General features: G+C 44.6%; 1 protein-coding gene across 1 annotated transcript; it reads left to right on the top strand.

Moving 5' to 3' along the window:
• Positions 1 to 2,390: 2,390 nt before the first annotated feature.
• On the top strand, positions 2,391 to 15,400 carry VPS37B (VPS37B subunit of ESCRT-I). The gene is made up of 4 exons (XM_042865509.1): positions 2,391 to 2,509; positions 9,174 to 9,345; positions 9,969 to 10,051; positions 11,199 to 15,400. The coding sequence occupies exons 1-4, from the start codon at positions 2,405 to 2,407 to the stop codon at positions 11,688 to 11,690; spliced, it is 852 nt and encodes a 283-aa protein (XP_042721443.1). The 5' UTR covers positions 2,391 to 2,404; the 3' UTR covers positions 11,691 to 15,400.
• Positions 15,401 to 16,382: the final 982 nt, after the last annotated feature.

Raw genomic sequence — 16,382 nt, 5'->3', positions numbered from 1 at the left:
TGTCAAGACTTCATTGTTCTACTTGATGAGACTCTTAACTAATTTAGTACTTATTACCATTGACAGATTCAAATAATCTATTCCATAATAACTAGAGCAATAAAACAAAGCAGATCCCCTTAGAAGATCACTGCAATATTGAACCATCTTTCCTGACAGCATGTTGACAATGCAGTAATAACAATGATAACAGTACCCTTCCCCAGAGATACTCACCCTCAGTACCTCTAGAAGCATTACTCAGTGTGAGCTCCCCCTCTCCACCCTCAGTGTGGGACTGAGCAGTTATTATTAATTTTCATTTTAAGCAAAAGGCCTATGGTTAAGAGAAGCTGAGAGCATTCAGGATCACACGGAAAGGCAGTGGCAAGACTAGATTTACAACATGAAGCTGAGTCAGACTCTTCTAAACCACACTTCCCCATGCCAATTATCTAGCTATGTTATGCTAAAATCATCCTTGAGAAGAAGGGCTTTCTTTTAACTCCTCAACTAATTCCTGTTTATATATGTGTGCATATGTGTATTTGTATGTGTGCACAGATGTACAGAATGGGGTAACAGCAGAGTGTGACTGCATTTTTGACAGGCATGTGCAAACACACTGTATGACATCATGTTGGCATTGCAGCTATCTCCTGGTTTAAGTATCAAAGTCAGGCTGTGAATACTCATGTCACCACCAAAGGGTACAGCTGCTTGCTCATCTTTGCCCTGAGGAAAGCACCCACATGAGGAACAGCACAGCACATACCACAGCACCACATGGGCATGCTGACGTGGAGGAACGGACACATGCCCATATCTTTAATTGTGTTCTCCCCACCCTCAGCAAGCACAGCTGCCAGGTGCACGGGTCTTTCCTACCTGCCTCTGGGTGTGCTCTACTTGCAACACACTCGGATGAACTGTGACGAATTGCTGGTCCTAGGACCTGTGGGATAACAGACAGCTGAGTTTAGTTGCAGGACAAACCTCAAATATACAGCTGTCATGTCTTCATTCAGGTCTGCCAAGAGGTACTGGGTCTGAATGAGACTCATGTCATTATAACTAGATAGGATTACAACAGAGATTGATTCAGTTTACGGTATGATTTTTCAGTTAGATCAAAAATGCTAAACACCAAGGATAGTGCCACACAGCCATTTCCTATCCGGCTCCTTTGGCTCATCCTGGTTCTCTCTGCAGTCACACTTATGGGAACCAGCACACCCACAATCAGCCACAGAACCAGTGCAGGAGGTGGTGCGTGCCCAGAAATGCATACAATCTCAGCTACGCTAACACAATTAATTATTTCCAGGCATAATTGTATGCATCAGCCATGCTATCATCAGCGGTAATTGGAGAGCTGCTGCTCCCAAGTGTTACCACAGAGCACACAGCAAAGTGGTGATGATATGCACTTTTGCAGGTGTAGATTCACTGAATCATTCCAGTCGGAAGGGACCTTTAAAGGTCATGTAGTCCCACTGCCTGCAGTGCACAGGGACGCCCACAGCTCCATCGGTGCTCACAGCCCCGTCCCCTGACCGTGGCTATCTGCAGGGATGGCACACCACCACTCCTCTGGGCACCCTGTGCAGTGCCTCATCACCCTTCTTATAAAAACTTATTCCTTTTACCCAGTCTAAATCTCCCGTCTTTAAGTTTGAAGCCATTTCCCCTTGTCCTTTCACAACAGGCCCTGCTAAAGAGCCATCCTTCCTCTCTCACAGCCCCATCAGACAGGCAGCCCACTCTCAGCTCTCCCCTCTCCTCCATGCTGTGCAGCCCCAGCTCTCTCAGCCTGTAAAAATACTTCTTTTAAAATACTTCCTTGTTTAAAACACCTCTATGAAACACATCTTTGTTAGATCACTTCTTGACCTTCACGCTTGAAGAAAGTGCTTAAGGTGGACAAAGGGGCAGCACCAAAGCTGGGCAAGATACCATGTTTAGCTATTTTTAACCTAAATGGGTATTCAGCCTCAAACAATAACGCAATCCCTCTTTTGTGCTTCACTGTGACCACGTCCCAGCCCGGGGAGGAAGCGCGAGTTCAACAGTTACACCGATTTCCCTCCTCACTCACAGCTGCACACGGGCGCCCACCGACCGCCAGCGCGTCTCTGAGGCACTGCGCGGAGGCACCGCACGACACCGAGCGCAGCCAGCACCGCGAGGGCGTCGAAGATCGAGGCGGACAACGCGCTCGGCGCCGAGGGCCCGGCGCTGCGGACACACCGTCCCGCTTCCCGCTCTTTGGGTGCCGCCCCCCCGCGGCGGCGCGGCCCGGCCTTCTCCTCCCCTCCCGCTGCCGCTCCGCCCCCCCGGCAGGGGGCGCCCAGGGCGGTGCCCGGCGGGGCCGGGGCGGAGGGGCCGAGGCACTTCCGGTCGGCGGGAGCGGGACCGCGCCGCCATGGCGCTGGACGCGGGGCGGCTGGAGGGGCTGAGCCTGCAGGAGCTCAGCGCGCTGCTGGACGATGAGGAGCGGCTGCAGGGCATGGCCCGCGAGATGGAAGAGGTGAGCGGAGCGCTGCGCTGTCGGACCTCCGGGATGCGATTTGCCCTCGGGGAGCCCCGGGGCTCGGCCGCCCGTTCCCCCCTTCTCCCCTCCGTCCTCCCGGCCATTGTGCGGCGGCCGGGCCGGGGGGGGCTGACAGCGCCCGCCTGCTGCTGAGGAGCCGCCGCCGGAGTGAGAGTGGCACCGCGTTTTTCCCTATTTGTTCTCGGTTGTTTTTTTCCCTTGTTGGGTCTCCCCCCCCCCCAACTCCCCCTTGCCCTTTCTTTTATTTCCTCCCTTATTTTTTTCCTGTTTATCCCCGCTTCCTCCGTTTAATGCAGCCCTTTTTTTCACGCCTGGGCCAGCAGGAGGGGTTCTGTCAAGGGCGTTCTGGCTGTCCCAGCCCTCGGACCGTGAGAAGAGCGGCTCTGTGCGGGGCTGCCCGGCCTGCTGCTGCTCCTCTGCTCTCGGAATGTCTTTGTCAGCGTGTCAGCCTCCGTGCCGTACGTCTGGGGCTGCGCTTGTTCACGTTAAATAACCCGTGTGCTTCGTGCTGCTGCCTTCCTCCTTTATGGGGTTTTCTGTGTGCCAGTGAACGCTGTATTATGGTGTTGATGGAGTCTCTCCCAGCAAACATTCCTAAAAGATTGGCCAGCAGCAAATACGAAACAGCTTACGTGAAGATTTTGAAAGAAATGTTCTCTGCTTCTCTGGCTCTTGTATTAATTCCTTTTGCTTCAATGTAAAGAAGTCCCAGGGAAAAATTCTTGTAGCTGTAACCTATTTTGGTGCTTCCAAGGAAATCGTTCTGGGTGACCTCCAAGCAAACTGCTGAGGAGTCACAGGTGGGGCGGCCCTGCAGGGCTGGACTGGGGCAGGAAGGTGACCCAGGGTTCTTGCTGTGCTGTCTATCTTCTGCCCTTTGTGTAAATAGATTTGTGCATTGAGGCTGAGTGTAACGGCTTCTCAAAATACAAGCTTATATGAAAACTTAGGAAACTGTTGAAGATACTGATACTGCTGTAAAAGAGTAAAGCGGGGAAAGACCTTAGAGATGCTGGTGGGTTGATGGGAGGCAGGAGAACCTTTCTGTGTAAAGACAAAATATTTAGGGAAAGTCAACAGGTTGTAACGGGCTTTAGCTCAGTGCAGATGTGGCTTTAGCTGGGTGCAGTATCACTGATTTCATGTAACCTCTGTCCAGGTATACTGGTAGGTGGCCTCACTCAGCAGTCTGCTTGTTTCTTGTCAATACGTGCTTCAGACTAGATCAGAAGCAGCAACAGACTCATGACCTCAGTACAAAGATTCTCTTTTACTGCAGAATTAGAGCATATTCACAATGTGACCCTCCAGCTTTCCTCTTTAGTTGGCAGCAGGAGGCTTTTAAATTGTAGAGTAAAGTTCTCTGGGCCCGAGGGAATATTTTGTGGTGTTTGGAAAGTGTGGCTAGGTTTGAAGGTATTTGAGCTGTGTGGAAATACAGCGACATTACTGTCTGCTGTAATCCTCTTTTGTTGTGCACGGAGGCTTTTAGTAGAGCCTGTCCAACTCAAAAGTGTTTGTACATCTTGGAAGTGGCCATTCTTGGATGCTTCGTCCTCATTCTGTTTTTGCCTTCATTGAAGGTTTTGCTCTCTGGCTTTGTGCTGCTGGGTTCCAGTTTTGCGCTGTGAAGTATGCAGCAGGAAGAGGGAGAGGGAAATCCTGAGCATTAAGGAGGAACTGTGCTGACTTCACTGCTGCTTGTGTAGAAATCTCATTTTCGGTCTGTGTGTACCTTTGTCATAGGGTTGTTCCAAAGTCCTTAAATTGATAACTTAAATGGGGCACACTAACTAAATTGTGGTTCCTGAGTCACTCCTTTGAGGTCACTTGTATTTTCAGTGGCAAAATTGGCTAAAGCTGATTATTTCATAATGGAAGAAACCTTTGTACTCCTTGTTGCAAGGGAAACCCAGCTCAAAAAAACAATGTTTTGTTCACAAAGAGGAGGATTTGGAAAATCACTTGGCTTTCTTGCTAATAGCTAAAAATAGGCTCTTTCCCAGCCCTAAAGGGAGTGTGCAGCACTTGAGCAGCATTTGTATGTGTCATCATGGGGGTGTATGCACATATCTGTCTATCTATATATATAAAATCTGTCTGGCTGTGCACACGTATATATTTCACTGGGGTAATATGCCTCTACAGTGACCTGTGCATCATAGCCCCAGGTATGTGAAAACAGGGCATCAAAGAGCTAAGATCCTTTTTCTGTCTGTAAGGTTGTTTTTGAAGCCTCTGGGCTTCCAGCTCCTGAACAAGGAACATCTTGTCTATTGGAAAGAGGAAGGAAGCCAATTGTCTGGTACTCCCAGGCTTTTAAAACGGAGGAGTTTTTGTGATAATCCTTTGAGGTTAATCTCTGCTGTACATTGACAGGATTCATCTTCACGAAATAAAAGCACATTGTTCATAAAAGTCAGTCCCAGCAAGTTTGTGATGTGATACTGGTGGTGCTTCGATGAATTTCTGTGGTGAGAATTGGTTTTCTCTTGACCTGTGCTGGAACGTTGCTTTAGGAACAGTGCAGCATTGTGTTACTGCGTGCTCGAGTTCTGCTGCCAAAAGTTGTTTGCTTTTCAAGACCTTAATGATGTGAAATGGAGTCATCAAAAAATGTATTGCCTTCCTCTTGCTCCAGCATTTTGGAGTACACTGGCAAGCACAGGAGGGGTTTTCAGTGTTATCCCGTTCTCAAAAACTGTTTAAAGGAAAAGTCCAAGTTCAAGCTGTGTGAACGCATGCCCGGATTCCTCATCCTGCCCCAAAACCACATGGTGTAAGTGGTTGTGTTCTTGTTTGCCAAACGTGAAATTTAGCTGCAGAGTTAGGGTTTAGACGTGGTGACAATGACGGAGTTCTGTGTTCCAGCAAAGCATCTGATGATAACCTGCCTGCGTGTAATGGCACCAATTGCGGCTCTGTGCACCGCCTTCCTCTGAAGCAAACACCCAGGAATTGAAACTCGCCTCTTAACCTTTATTTCCTCGTTTTTAAAACCACTGCGTGCATAATTGGGAGACCTAAATTTAGCAAATCTAATTACTTTGGATTATGTATTAATATTTATTACCAAGCTGGTGCTGTTAGAAGCTGTATTATCATTCAGCATACCAGCGTTTGATGAAAAGCTCTCATACGTTTTCTGTACCAGAAGTCTTTATTCTCCTCCCCTGCACCTGTTAGCTCCTATTTCAGGGGTTAATTTGCCACTCCCAATGTGCACAGTTGCACTTCTGCAGAGTGACGGCAAGCTTTGTCCCTAAAAAATGGAAGAAAGAATGTGGGAATGATAAAGGCTGGAAAAAGACCAGAGAAACCTGAAACGAAAGTGTGGATGTCTGCTATCTATAAAGCAATCGAAATGGAACAGTTGGATAGTTTGTTTGGGTGTGGGTTTTTTTTGTTGTTGTTGTTTTATTTGTAGCTCCTTAAGAGACTTCTTTTTGGAAGTATCAGTAGGTGACTTGGGAACTTTTTAAGCACCTGAATATTAGAAGGGCTGCACAAAGCTGAATTTGGCTTTGTTAACCTTGCTGTGCGTGCAGTTTGGTCTCAGAGTGCTCCACTCGGTTCATCTGCTCTGTTTGCCCCAATTAGGATTCATGGGGAGACCTCAAAAGTAAAAAGAAAAAAAAAAAGTAGTACCATCATCCTGTCTCGTTATGTATCATAATTCTGACTGGTATTTTTCATCTGTTTGAAGATCAAGGTTTCCTGCTTGCTGAAGTGCTCATGACCTCAAAGTCTCGTTAGCAATTCCGCTGGCTGTGTGCTGTTTGCTTGCTGCTTCCGTTGGGGCAGGTGAACATTTGATGCAGTGCAGCAGTTCCCTTCTGTATCAATTTTTTTGTCACACAACAGGTCTGACAACAGAAGAACTCAGGTTGGATTTATTCCTTGCCTCTCCGGTTGCAGCTGTTGTGCTGGGCTCGTGAAAGCCGTGAAGCGATGCGGAGGGCATACGTTGTGCTCTGCTGGTGATCTTAATGAGCTGATGGTGCTGCACTGCTCCTTTGATGCTCATGTTATTTTGTAACTCTGTGTTTGTTGGTTTTTGAGTCGGTCCACTCTTTGGAAGTTTTTCTTTAGGGCTATTTAGGTTACATATTTGCTTTTTGGATTCCTTGAATTTACTCCTAAGTAGCGGAACATTTGCAGGAAAGATTATTAAACTGAACTCTCATCCATGCCAGATATGATTCTGTTTTTTTTTAAATTGTGATTGTATTCAAGTTGCTTTGGTTTGTTCTATTTGTTACGAACAGAATTTCGTCCCTCCACAAACTTCAAACTTTTGCCAGAGGTGAAGCATTCACCTCCTGGTTCAACATCCCATACAAATGAATGAGTCTTCCCCTTTGCTTTGGAAATAAGCTGTTCTTTGGTTTGCCTTGTGATTGAAGGCTTGCTTCTTCTCACAGTTTTAAACAAGATTCTATACAAGTGTCTCATCTATTCAACAGAATATTTTAGAAAAGAAATGTGACACAGAGTGTAACGCTGGAAGTGAGGACACCTGATCATGACGTGTGAATCCTGTTTTTGATCAACTTCTGCAGAAAAGTGTGCCCTTGTTAGCAGCTTGTGGAAAGCCTTGAGTCACTGAGTCCTGTGTAATTTCAAGAAAACTAAGAATGTGTCAACTTTTCTTCTGCTTTAAGCTAACCTATATTAGGCTTTCACCTAAACATGCATTAGGCCACAAGGATTAGATGTCAGTAGGTTGAGATAGCAGAGGGAATCGCTCCCTGTTACACCTAGCTGGATCACCTTTGCTTGTTTGCCATCAAGCCGGGTAAATATGTCTTTACAAGTGCTGTCGTAGTACTGACTGTTCCGTATATTTACAAGATACATCCTGTTATGAGGATATTTATTCATCTTTACAGATCCATCATGCTGTAAAAGTCCCTCAGAAAGTCCTTGTAGAAAGTTGGGTGTTTCCTCCTTCACAATCTGACCGAGGACGTCAGTCAGGGTGCATGAGAGCTTCTTCTGTTATTCTGCCTTTCTTCGCTTCCTTATAACATATGATTTAAGCAATTTACTTTCCCTGGGAGTTGTACTTGAAACGTTTATAGGTTTGTGTATCTTTCATTCCACCCTTTTTTCCACTAGCAAAAATGTACCTAACGTCTTCATCCCAAAGAAAGATCAAAGTCCACCCATAAAACTGGTCCTCCCAGGCTGACTGCACAGCTGCTTTGAAATGAGAGCATCAGCCTTACGAGCTGAGAAAATGCAATCACCAGATCAAATCTGAGTTGCTCGAAGGAAGTCGTTTGCTCATTAAGGAGCTGAAAGAGGAGCGGAGTCAGAAAGCATTAATCTTTTAGTGCAGTCATTGGCAGTGCAGAAGGCAGCTCAGTAACAAAACCTGTGGTGGAGGGAGGTTGGTTGGTAAGAAGCTGGGTGTCAGTTCAGCTGTCATAAAGCTGTGAAATAGCATGCTTTTTGGTTCCACTCATAATAGTTAGGAAAATATTGTAAAACAGGGACTTCAGCTTTTGAAAAGCGAGTCTAGCAGAGTTGGATCATGTGGGAACAAACACACGAAAGCAACCAGTTTATATTAGTTTGCATTGGATTTGAAAGTGAGAAGAGAGAGTTCTCTTTTTATTCTTGGAAAGTGTTCAAGTTACAGACAAGCAGAGGATTGGAAAGTGTTGAGGCTTGATGTGAGGATCCTGAGAAGGCAAAACTGTGTTACAAAGCCAGTTTCTCCCATTTGTACAACTTGGGAACAGAATTCTCTTCTGATTGATGCAGTCTTTAGGACTCAGCATTATCCTTTATGATTTTTTTTTTTTTTTAAGTTGCTTTGCAAGAACTGGGGAAAAGAAAGTGCAACTTTGGTATTTCAGGAGCAGTATCTGGGGCCAAAGGTGTATCTAAGCCAAATGTGAAGTTTAGCAGATTAAAGTGGCGTATAAATGTTCCTAAAGGAAGTGCTTTTGAAGATACTGTTGTACACTCGGGAAATATTTTCACCTGCTGCACCTCCCAGTGTGCCCAGAGTGCCAAGAATACCTGAGTTCTGACCCCCTCACTTTCAGGGGCTGTCAATAGCTTGTTCAGGTTTCCTCTTTCTCAAAGCTGTGGCACTCCTGTCTCAGCCTGTGAGCATGAAAAGAGGAAGGCACTGTGTTTTCCACTTCTGCCCTGTACAAGGGGCGTATTGGTGTAGGAGGTCACAAAAAGTGCACCAATGTGTCATTGATTTTGAGGGTGAATTAACAGAATCTGTCTGTTGTGCCATGGGAAAGTTGTCCCACTTGTTGAGTCAGACTGAAATTGGATCCCTTGCTTTTTATTCCCTGGTTTGTTTGTTGTTTGGTTTGTTTTTTTTTTTCCTGTCTGAATCTTTTAATGACTCTAATGTGACATCCTGGGCAGAATTCTGCAAACCTGGCTTCCCCAAAGCTCATGAAGGCTGCCTTGATGAAATTGTGAGCATATGTAGGTATGAGCAAACTACAACAAGTCCAAAAGCATCATTTCAGGTTTGATGCAGTTGTGCTCACTCCAAAAATTGCCTTTTTCTGCCGTTCATGTTTCAAAATTCTGCAGTTGTCTACATAACCATTAATGCTGCTTAATGTTTGCACTGTCATTTCATGGACCTTTCTTCTTGCAGGCCCAAAATGTTCAGCACAGCAAGGACATGACACTCGCCAGCAACCGCAGTCTGGCAGAAGGCAATCTTCTGTACCAGCCAAAGTTGGAGTCTTTGAAAGCAACTTTGACTCAAAAATATCAAGAGCTGCAAGTCCTTTTTGAAGCATACCAGATAAAGAAAACAAAATTAGGTAACGTTTCCAGTTGATTATGATGATTGGCCGTTCTATCAGTGAATCTGAAAGCTGTTGTGCGCTTTGTTATTTTTGCATGCTGTCATTTTTAGCTTTATAAGTTAAGGTAAGAAATGAAATGTCATTCTCACAAAGCTCGGAGCTAGATCATTGCTAAGGATCTGTTCCACCCAGAAACACGCTGTGGATTCTTTCTGTTCCTGCTGTGGTTACCTAGCTCTTGTTGTCTAAACGACTGAATTTGTCCACCTAGTTTAAAAGCAAAACACGATTTGAATTCTCTGTGATTAATCATAAAGCAAACATTCTTGTACTTAACGTTCTCATTCCATACTGAATTATGAAGCATTGTGCATCTGATTCTGCACTTCTGAAGGTGATTTCTTTCATTATTGTGAACATAAAATTAGAATTAAATCACAGCTTTGTAGCACTGTGCTTATATTCTTAAACTACTTAAATGTTGTATTTTCTCACTGTAGATCACCCCATCTAAAACATGAGAGCATGCTGTTTGTACATACGCACTGCAGACAATTTCTGTGCTGGCTGACACTTTATAGCTTCATTTAGAAGTCACATACAAACAGCTGTGATTTATTCTTTTCATGCCATTGCAGATAGACAATCCAGTAATGCCTCACTGGAGACACTGCTAGCTCTCCTTCAGACCGAGGGGGCTAAGATTGAGGAAGACACAGAGGTAAGGAAAGGACAGTACATTTCAGTTCTTTCTAACCATTTCTAACCTTTTAACCATTAGTGAAGATTTTGGGTGTGCATAGCTGAAGTATACTGTTGAACATGTAATAATCTAAAGGGATGTTTTTGAAAATATGATTTGGTCTTTGCTTTGAATGTCATTAACAGTCATTTGATTTCAGTGAGATTTCTTTGAGTAATTTTTTGCTCTTGAGCCCATTGAAGTTTAAGAAGATGCTGTTTTTCAGCAATGAAAGCCAAACCCTCTTAGTTCCTTGGCACTGCCTTCAAACTAATAACGAATGAGCGTGGAAATCTTTTTAATGGTGTCTGCCTGGTGTATGTATTGATCCATTACAAATGTCAATTATTAACCTAATGAAAGACTGTGCCTGTGACGGTTTGTAGGATGGGAGGGCTGATTTTGTAGCAGTTCTGGTGGAATATTCCATTGTGATTTCAACGTATCTGTCTAGATGCCAGTGGTCACTGCTTGCTGGGATATGAGTGCTTGATGGGTGGTTTATTTTTAGAGCAGTGGAAGTGGTTAGTTTTGTTTGCAGATCTGCCTGTAGGACGTTCTCTATAACTACATAGCATCAGGGAAAAGATCTTTTTGGCCCTGAGTTGTGATTACAAAAAGATGTTCCCAGGACGAGTTGAATTTCATGATTATATGTGTGGTCACGTCTTTTAATTATTAAAGCATCATTTACCCAAAGGTTTGCTTTGCTGCAAGTAAGCATGAGTCTTAAACCTGCCTTAGCAATAATCTGCCTCCCTGTGCTGAGTTCTCCATGTTTCTGTTGGCATTGCAAACAGTTCTAAACTGTGATTCAGCTTTGCTGGCAATCTGGAAAGCTGTTGCGCTCGGTTCAGTCCTGTCTCTGATGATCAAGGGAATGATCAGAGCTAAATTCAGATGTTCGTACTGCTGGTACTTCTGTATAAATTTCAGTTAAAATGGTATTTAGCTCCCGGTGCATCTGAGTAATAACTGCTTCAAAATCCTGCTCACAGTTCTTAGCATGCTCATCATTGTGCGCGTGCACATGGGGAATCAGAGGCAGAACGTTATTTTTAGGCTGGAGCTCTTTAGATTGCCTTGGAGCGTGCTGATTTCTAAGAGGTTATCCCATATTTGACAGAACATGGCGGAAAAATTTCTTGATGGCGAAATCCCCCTGGATTCCTTCATTGATGAGTACCAGAGCAAGCGAAAGCTGGCTCACCTGCGGCGGGTGAAAATCGAGAAGCTCCAAGAGATGGTGCTCAAGGGACAAAGACTTCCACCGCCGCAGCCTCAGCCGCGGGCAGCCGACGCAACGCCAGCACCTCAAGATTCCTACACTTCGGATGCAAACCCTCCTCCTTCAGCTGCACCCCGACGAATACCTCCCCCTCCTCCTTCCGTCCCAGCAGGACGCTTTCCTACTCCGTTTACTGCGGCCGCGAGTTCAGGACCAGCCGTTTCTTATCCAGGTGCTCCGTATCCTCCTCTCCCACCTCGAGCTGGAGCTCAGGCCGCGAGTCAGTTGCCACAGCCAGGCTGCCCATCTCAGTTTGTACCACAGTATCCTCCAGCTCTTCCCCAAAGACCGCCTCGCTTTCCACCACATCCTGGTTTTATCCTCCAGTGAATATTTTGGTGCGCCTGACTTACGTATTGGTGCTTACTGTTCCTTTTTCTCCCCCTGTCAGAGACTTAACGTAGGCAGTGGAAAGCCTCTATTTTTTTGCACAATAGAGTATAAAATTTGAGCTCTGGCACAGAGGTCTGAAATTGTGTCTGGTGGATGTTATTGTTTTCAAATATCAGTGGCAACGAGGATTTTCTAGGAAGGTGGTAAGGGCTCTATGTGCAGGAGTGCACAGTGGATTTCCTGATTTTATAAATCTTTCTGAATTCTTTAGCGATGGCAGATCAGTGTCCTGTTCTGTTCTGGTGTGTTCCCGTTGCAGCTGGATGTGCGTGTGGCAAACCAGGAGCTGTTTGTCTCCCTAAAGAATTCTCTGTCAGTGCCAGTGTTTGTGTGGTAACAGCCATATCTGAATCCTGGGTGAAGAGTTTTAATGGACCTCAATAGCAGCTTTTGCAGTGCACCCAGACAGTGGCAGTTCTGGCCAGGTGCACAGCGAACTCACTGAGGTGAAGCTGTTGTTGGATAAAGTTCTTTTTAAATATTGAAAGTTACAGGAGTTTTGTTTCTACATTTCAGTTGTTACCTTAGACTTTTCAAAATAAAAGTACACGCTCTTCCCATTCCTGAATAGCTGGTATCCTGAGAGTCCTGGTCTCTTGAAATTTATCTAAATTGTACAGGCAGTTCAGAGTTTAGAGAGACTTCAACAGGCATTTCTATTTCTTTACCTTTTGAGACTTTCTTATGTTTTTGTTTTTTTTCCTCTTCCATACCCTGCATACAGAAGTGATTGTTTTGTTCTTTTAATTTAAACTGGTGCTTAGCTTTTCATATCATGTGATTCCAGGAATTTAGGCAGGGTATTTTCTTAGTTAAGTATTGGATTTTCCTATCATGTAATTGCCCACAATTTCGTTGTGCAGTTCTTGGCACGCCTGTCTATTTGGAATTTGCAGTTAATATTTCTCCATGCGAGAAGTCACAACAGAGGAGGTTTTTGAGTTCTGTGGTTGCTATTTGCCTCTTACATAATCTGCTCTTGGCTTTTTGTGCCTCCAGAGGGGGAGGCTTCCTATGGCAGGGCCTGTTTCATTCTCAGTATGACTCTGGAAGCCTGAGGTGCAGGTGCGTGCTGGTAATGGAATCCTGCAGCAGGGGAGGCGACTCTCAACACTTGTTGCTCATGCAGAATAGGAGCACAGATTAACTGTCACTTCTGCAAAAAAAAAACATCCGACTACTTCATGGCAGTTTAAGAAAGGCATCATCCAGAATTTGTCACATATCTTCTCTATTATTTAAAACACTTCCTTATCGTTGTCCTGGAATACGCTGCGTAGTTTGGAAGACTGCACTACAAACAGCTTCAGTCAAAATACAACATCTGATCTTGTTTTTCTTTATGTGAGGCCCTAGATTGTCCCTTAATCATTTCCTCTGGAGTGTGGTGGTTGCAAGCAAGTACTAATCTGAAATTAATCTCATAACAGGAAGCTGTCTGTTCCGAAAATACAGTTATTTGGCTTGCTTTGCCTTCTGATGACAAAGGGCAGAAGGCTGGTCACTGTGACTGGCATCTAAACCCATTCCCCAGTGTAGATCTGGAAAGTTTCTGTAGATGGGGGAGTTTGTGAAGCAACGTGCATTGGATTTGTTTGCAAAGTGTGTTTTCTCTGTAATCTAGTGATGGTACAAGATGTGTTTTTCACAATAGCGTAATATCTTCTTTTCTTGATATTATTTTATCATTGAAGCTTTGTGTAAGCATGGTTAATTATGACACGTTTCAAAACAATTTTGCTGTGCTTTTAGTGCTGGTATTTGGATGGCAACTGTTGTGTCTGAACGCTAAATATAAATCTGCTGTAGAAAGGATTTGTGTCCTAGGAAGAAGAAAGGTGGCTGGGAGCTCCTGGGGTGGTGACTGAGTACAGAGATCCATACATGGAGCCTGCTACACCAACTCCACAACACTCTCCAATCAGTTTTGCTAGCATTTAATAAAAACAGCCAGGTATATTTTACACTTATCCAGTGCCAACTTTTTTTCTGAGAGTTGCAGATCCTCAGAAGTCACGGAGGTGATAGGTAAGTGTACTGTGATTTTGCACTGCATTTTGTGTACCTAACTTTATTGGTGTTAGTAGTTCGAAAGTATTTTTACTACCTGTTAAATTTTCTGTCTTTTGGTAACTTTTGTGATAACGAGACCTTTCAGGGATACTTTATCTAAAAACAAACTGTTGTGCTAACTAAATACAGACAAAGCTAATGCAGTTTTTCTGTGGAGAGCAAAACAATGCATTGTTGCATATGCATGTGGCTGATGTGCCTTAGGATCACTACCTGTGATTGTAATACTAGGATACTTTATCATTTGAATAGCCATTGCTTAACTGATTTAAGGGCTCTTCAAGAGCACTTTCTTCTACAAAACTCTCACCCTTGTACTTTAGGAAAAAACTGTATCTGCTATTTGTAAGCTTATAGTTGCCTTCACTGATGGGTTAGTTTGAGATAGGTGATATAACTAATGTGATGTTTCAGTTATAGCAATCCCATAACTGAAATCCAGCTGCTCACAGAAAATGTTTTGCCATTAACTGCGTGTGGATGCGCACAACCTGTAAATATATACTTGACTGCTGGTGATGTTTAAGGGTATAGGAGAAAAACGATCGTGGGAAGCTGTTTAAACCCTTTCAGAAACACTAATGTGAATGAGTGGGGCAAGAGGTGTGCCAGTGGTTTAAACTGTTGCCCTTTGACAGCTTCTGTTCTGTTAGAGCTAATCAATTCTGCTATGGCTAGGATGTTTAGGACTGTACTAATTTGCACTGTTGATAAGATAGATTATAACGCCATAGGCAAGCAGAGAGTTGGGGGGGGGGATGGCTCAGTATGCTTGCCAAAATATATATTATGTTGTCTCGAGGATTCTTAATGTCTGCTGCAAATAGCATATACTTCCCCAAAGCAATTGGAGTGGAGAAAAATCTTTTAAACATGATGTGTAACACGGCTTTAGAGTGTTGGTAGCATTGAAAATGCTCTGTTAGGATGGCATTACTTTTGCCAGTCTTTTTGTATGCAGATTTTCTAAGTTATGACTAATTCAATTATATGCAGATAGGGTTGTTGGTTGGTTTGTTGGGTTTATGGTTGTTTTTTTTTGGGGGGGGGGGAGGGGGGTTGTTTTGGGGTTTTTTTTGAACAATGATCAGCATTGAAGGGCTCAAACTCCAGGATGAGTTCTCTGCACTTCCATGCTGTCCCTTGGAGGCTGGGTCGCACTGAGCTGCTCCACGTGGGTCGTTTTTGTGCCACTGACCCTGAGGGACCGTTTAGGATAAGAGCTGTGTGGTTCCAGGAGGCAGGGCCCTGGGCACAGTCACTCATGGGTGGCTGAGTGCCCCCATCTCCACAACCTCAGCCTCTGCCTCTTTTGGACTTCTTTGCCCCCTCAAACTGGAATGAAGTAGAGCTCACACAGACATTTAGGAGCTACTTGGCAAACATTGAGCTCAGAGGAGGCAGAGTTGTCCTGCACCTGAACGGTTCCTCTGTGTAATCCTGGACAGTCAAATAAAGGGGCAGTTTTGTATGCCTGGCGAGTTGTGAAATGTACAGTGGATTTGTTTGCATAATGTCTTTCTGTAATCTACTGTGGTCTGATTTTAAATAAAACATCGTATCTCTCTCTTGGTGCCACGCTCCATTGTGGCTTCATTTAATCATGTAGACTGGTGTTTTTCAATGCTAATGATGTGTTTTAGCAAGGTAACAGTAGTAGGTGAATGCGGAACTTAAATTAGCAGGAAAATAACTTCATAACAAAGCCATTGCTCATGTTCTCATCAGCTGGTTATGATGAGTCCACTTGGTGTGCCACTGATAACGGGCAGCTCTACTCAGATTCTGTGCATCTCAGTCATCGCAAAGTTGGAGTCTGTTTTTGTTTCCCACCATTACCTAGAATGGAAGCATCTAAATTCTTGCTCTGGGAAAAGGGGGAAGCCTGCTTTTCTTTTGTTAGTGGAGGAAAAAGAATTCAGCCAAGTCAAGTTAGGAGAAATGAGTCAACCAAAGTTATTTAGGAGTATGAGTCAGATGGCAGAAAGAACATGATGTAATATCTGTCCCTTGAATAGCGGTGTAAAATAGAAGCCCTCCTGGAGAAGAACTGATGTTAATAGATGGAAGAAAATCCCTTTAAAAATGCTTTTCTTGCTGTGTTCCATTTGTGGTGGCTGCGGAGCTGCGCTAACCTTCTGCTAACGCCGAAATAGCAAACAGCAGATAGAGCAAACCGTGCTGACTCAGCCGGGTGGGCGAGGGGAGGAGGTGCTGTTATGTAAAAGCTGCAGCTCCTTCACAGCTCTTTGAAGAATTCACTGCAGCCCCTGGGCTGTGGGGCAGAGGTGCACCCCGAGCTTCAGGAAGTGCCTGTGCTGAGGCTGGGCTTCAGGTGGGACCGTTGCTTCCCCAGAGGAGAAGTCACACAGCGTGCTGTGATGCTGGAGGCACCCGGCTGTGTCACAGGTAACTGAACGGAATGGCACAGATGTGCAAGCCGTGCGGTGTTGGGTACGTGGGCAGCACTTTGCATCTTGTGTCCTCCCTTCTCTTTGAAAGGTGGATTTGGGTGCTGTCCAAGCCCACCCACACCCTTCTGTAGCACTTGCAATC

The sequence above is a fragment of the Lagopus leucura genome, unplaced genomic scaffold (assembly GCF_019238085.1).
Source record: "Lagopus leucura isolate 7727_CA_CO unplaced genomic scaffold, USGS_WTPT01 Super-Scaffold_806, whole genome shotgun sequence".
Taxonomy (NCBI): Eukaryota; Metazoa; Chordata; class Aves; order Galliformes; family Phasianidae; genus Lagopus; species Lagopus leucura.
The sequence above is the reverse complement of the archived record's forward strand: the minus strand, read 5'-3'. Positions and strand labels throughout refer to the sequence as shown.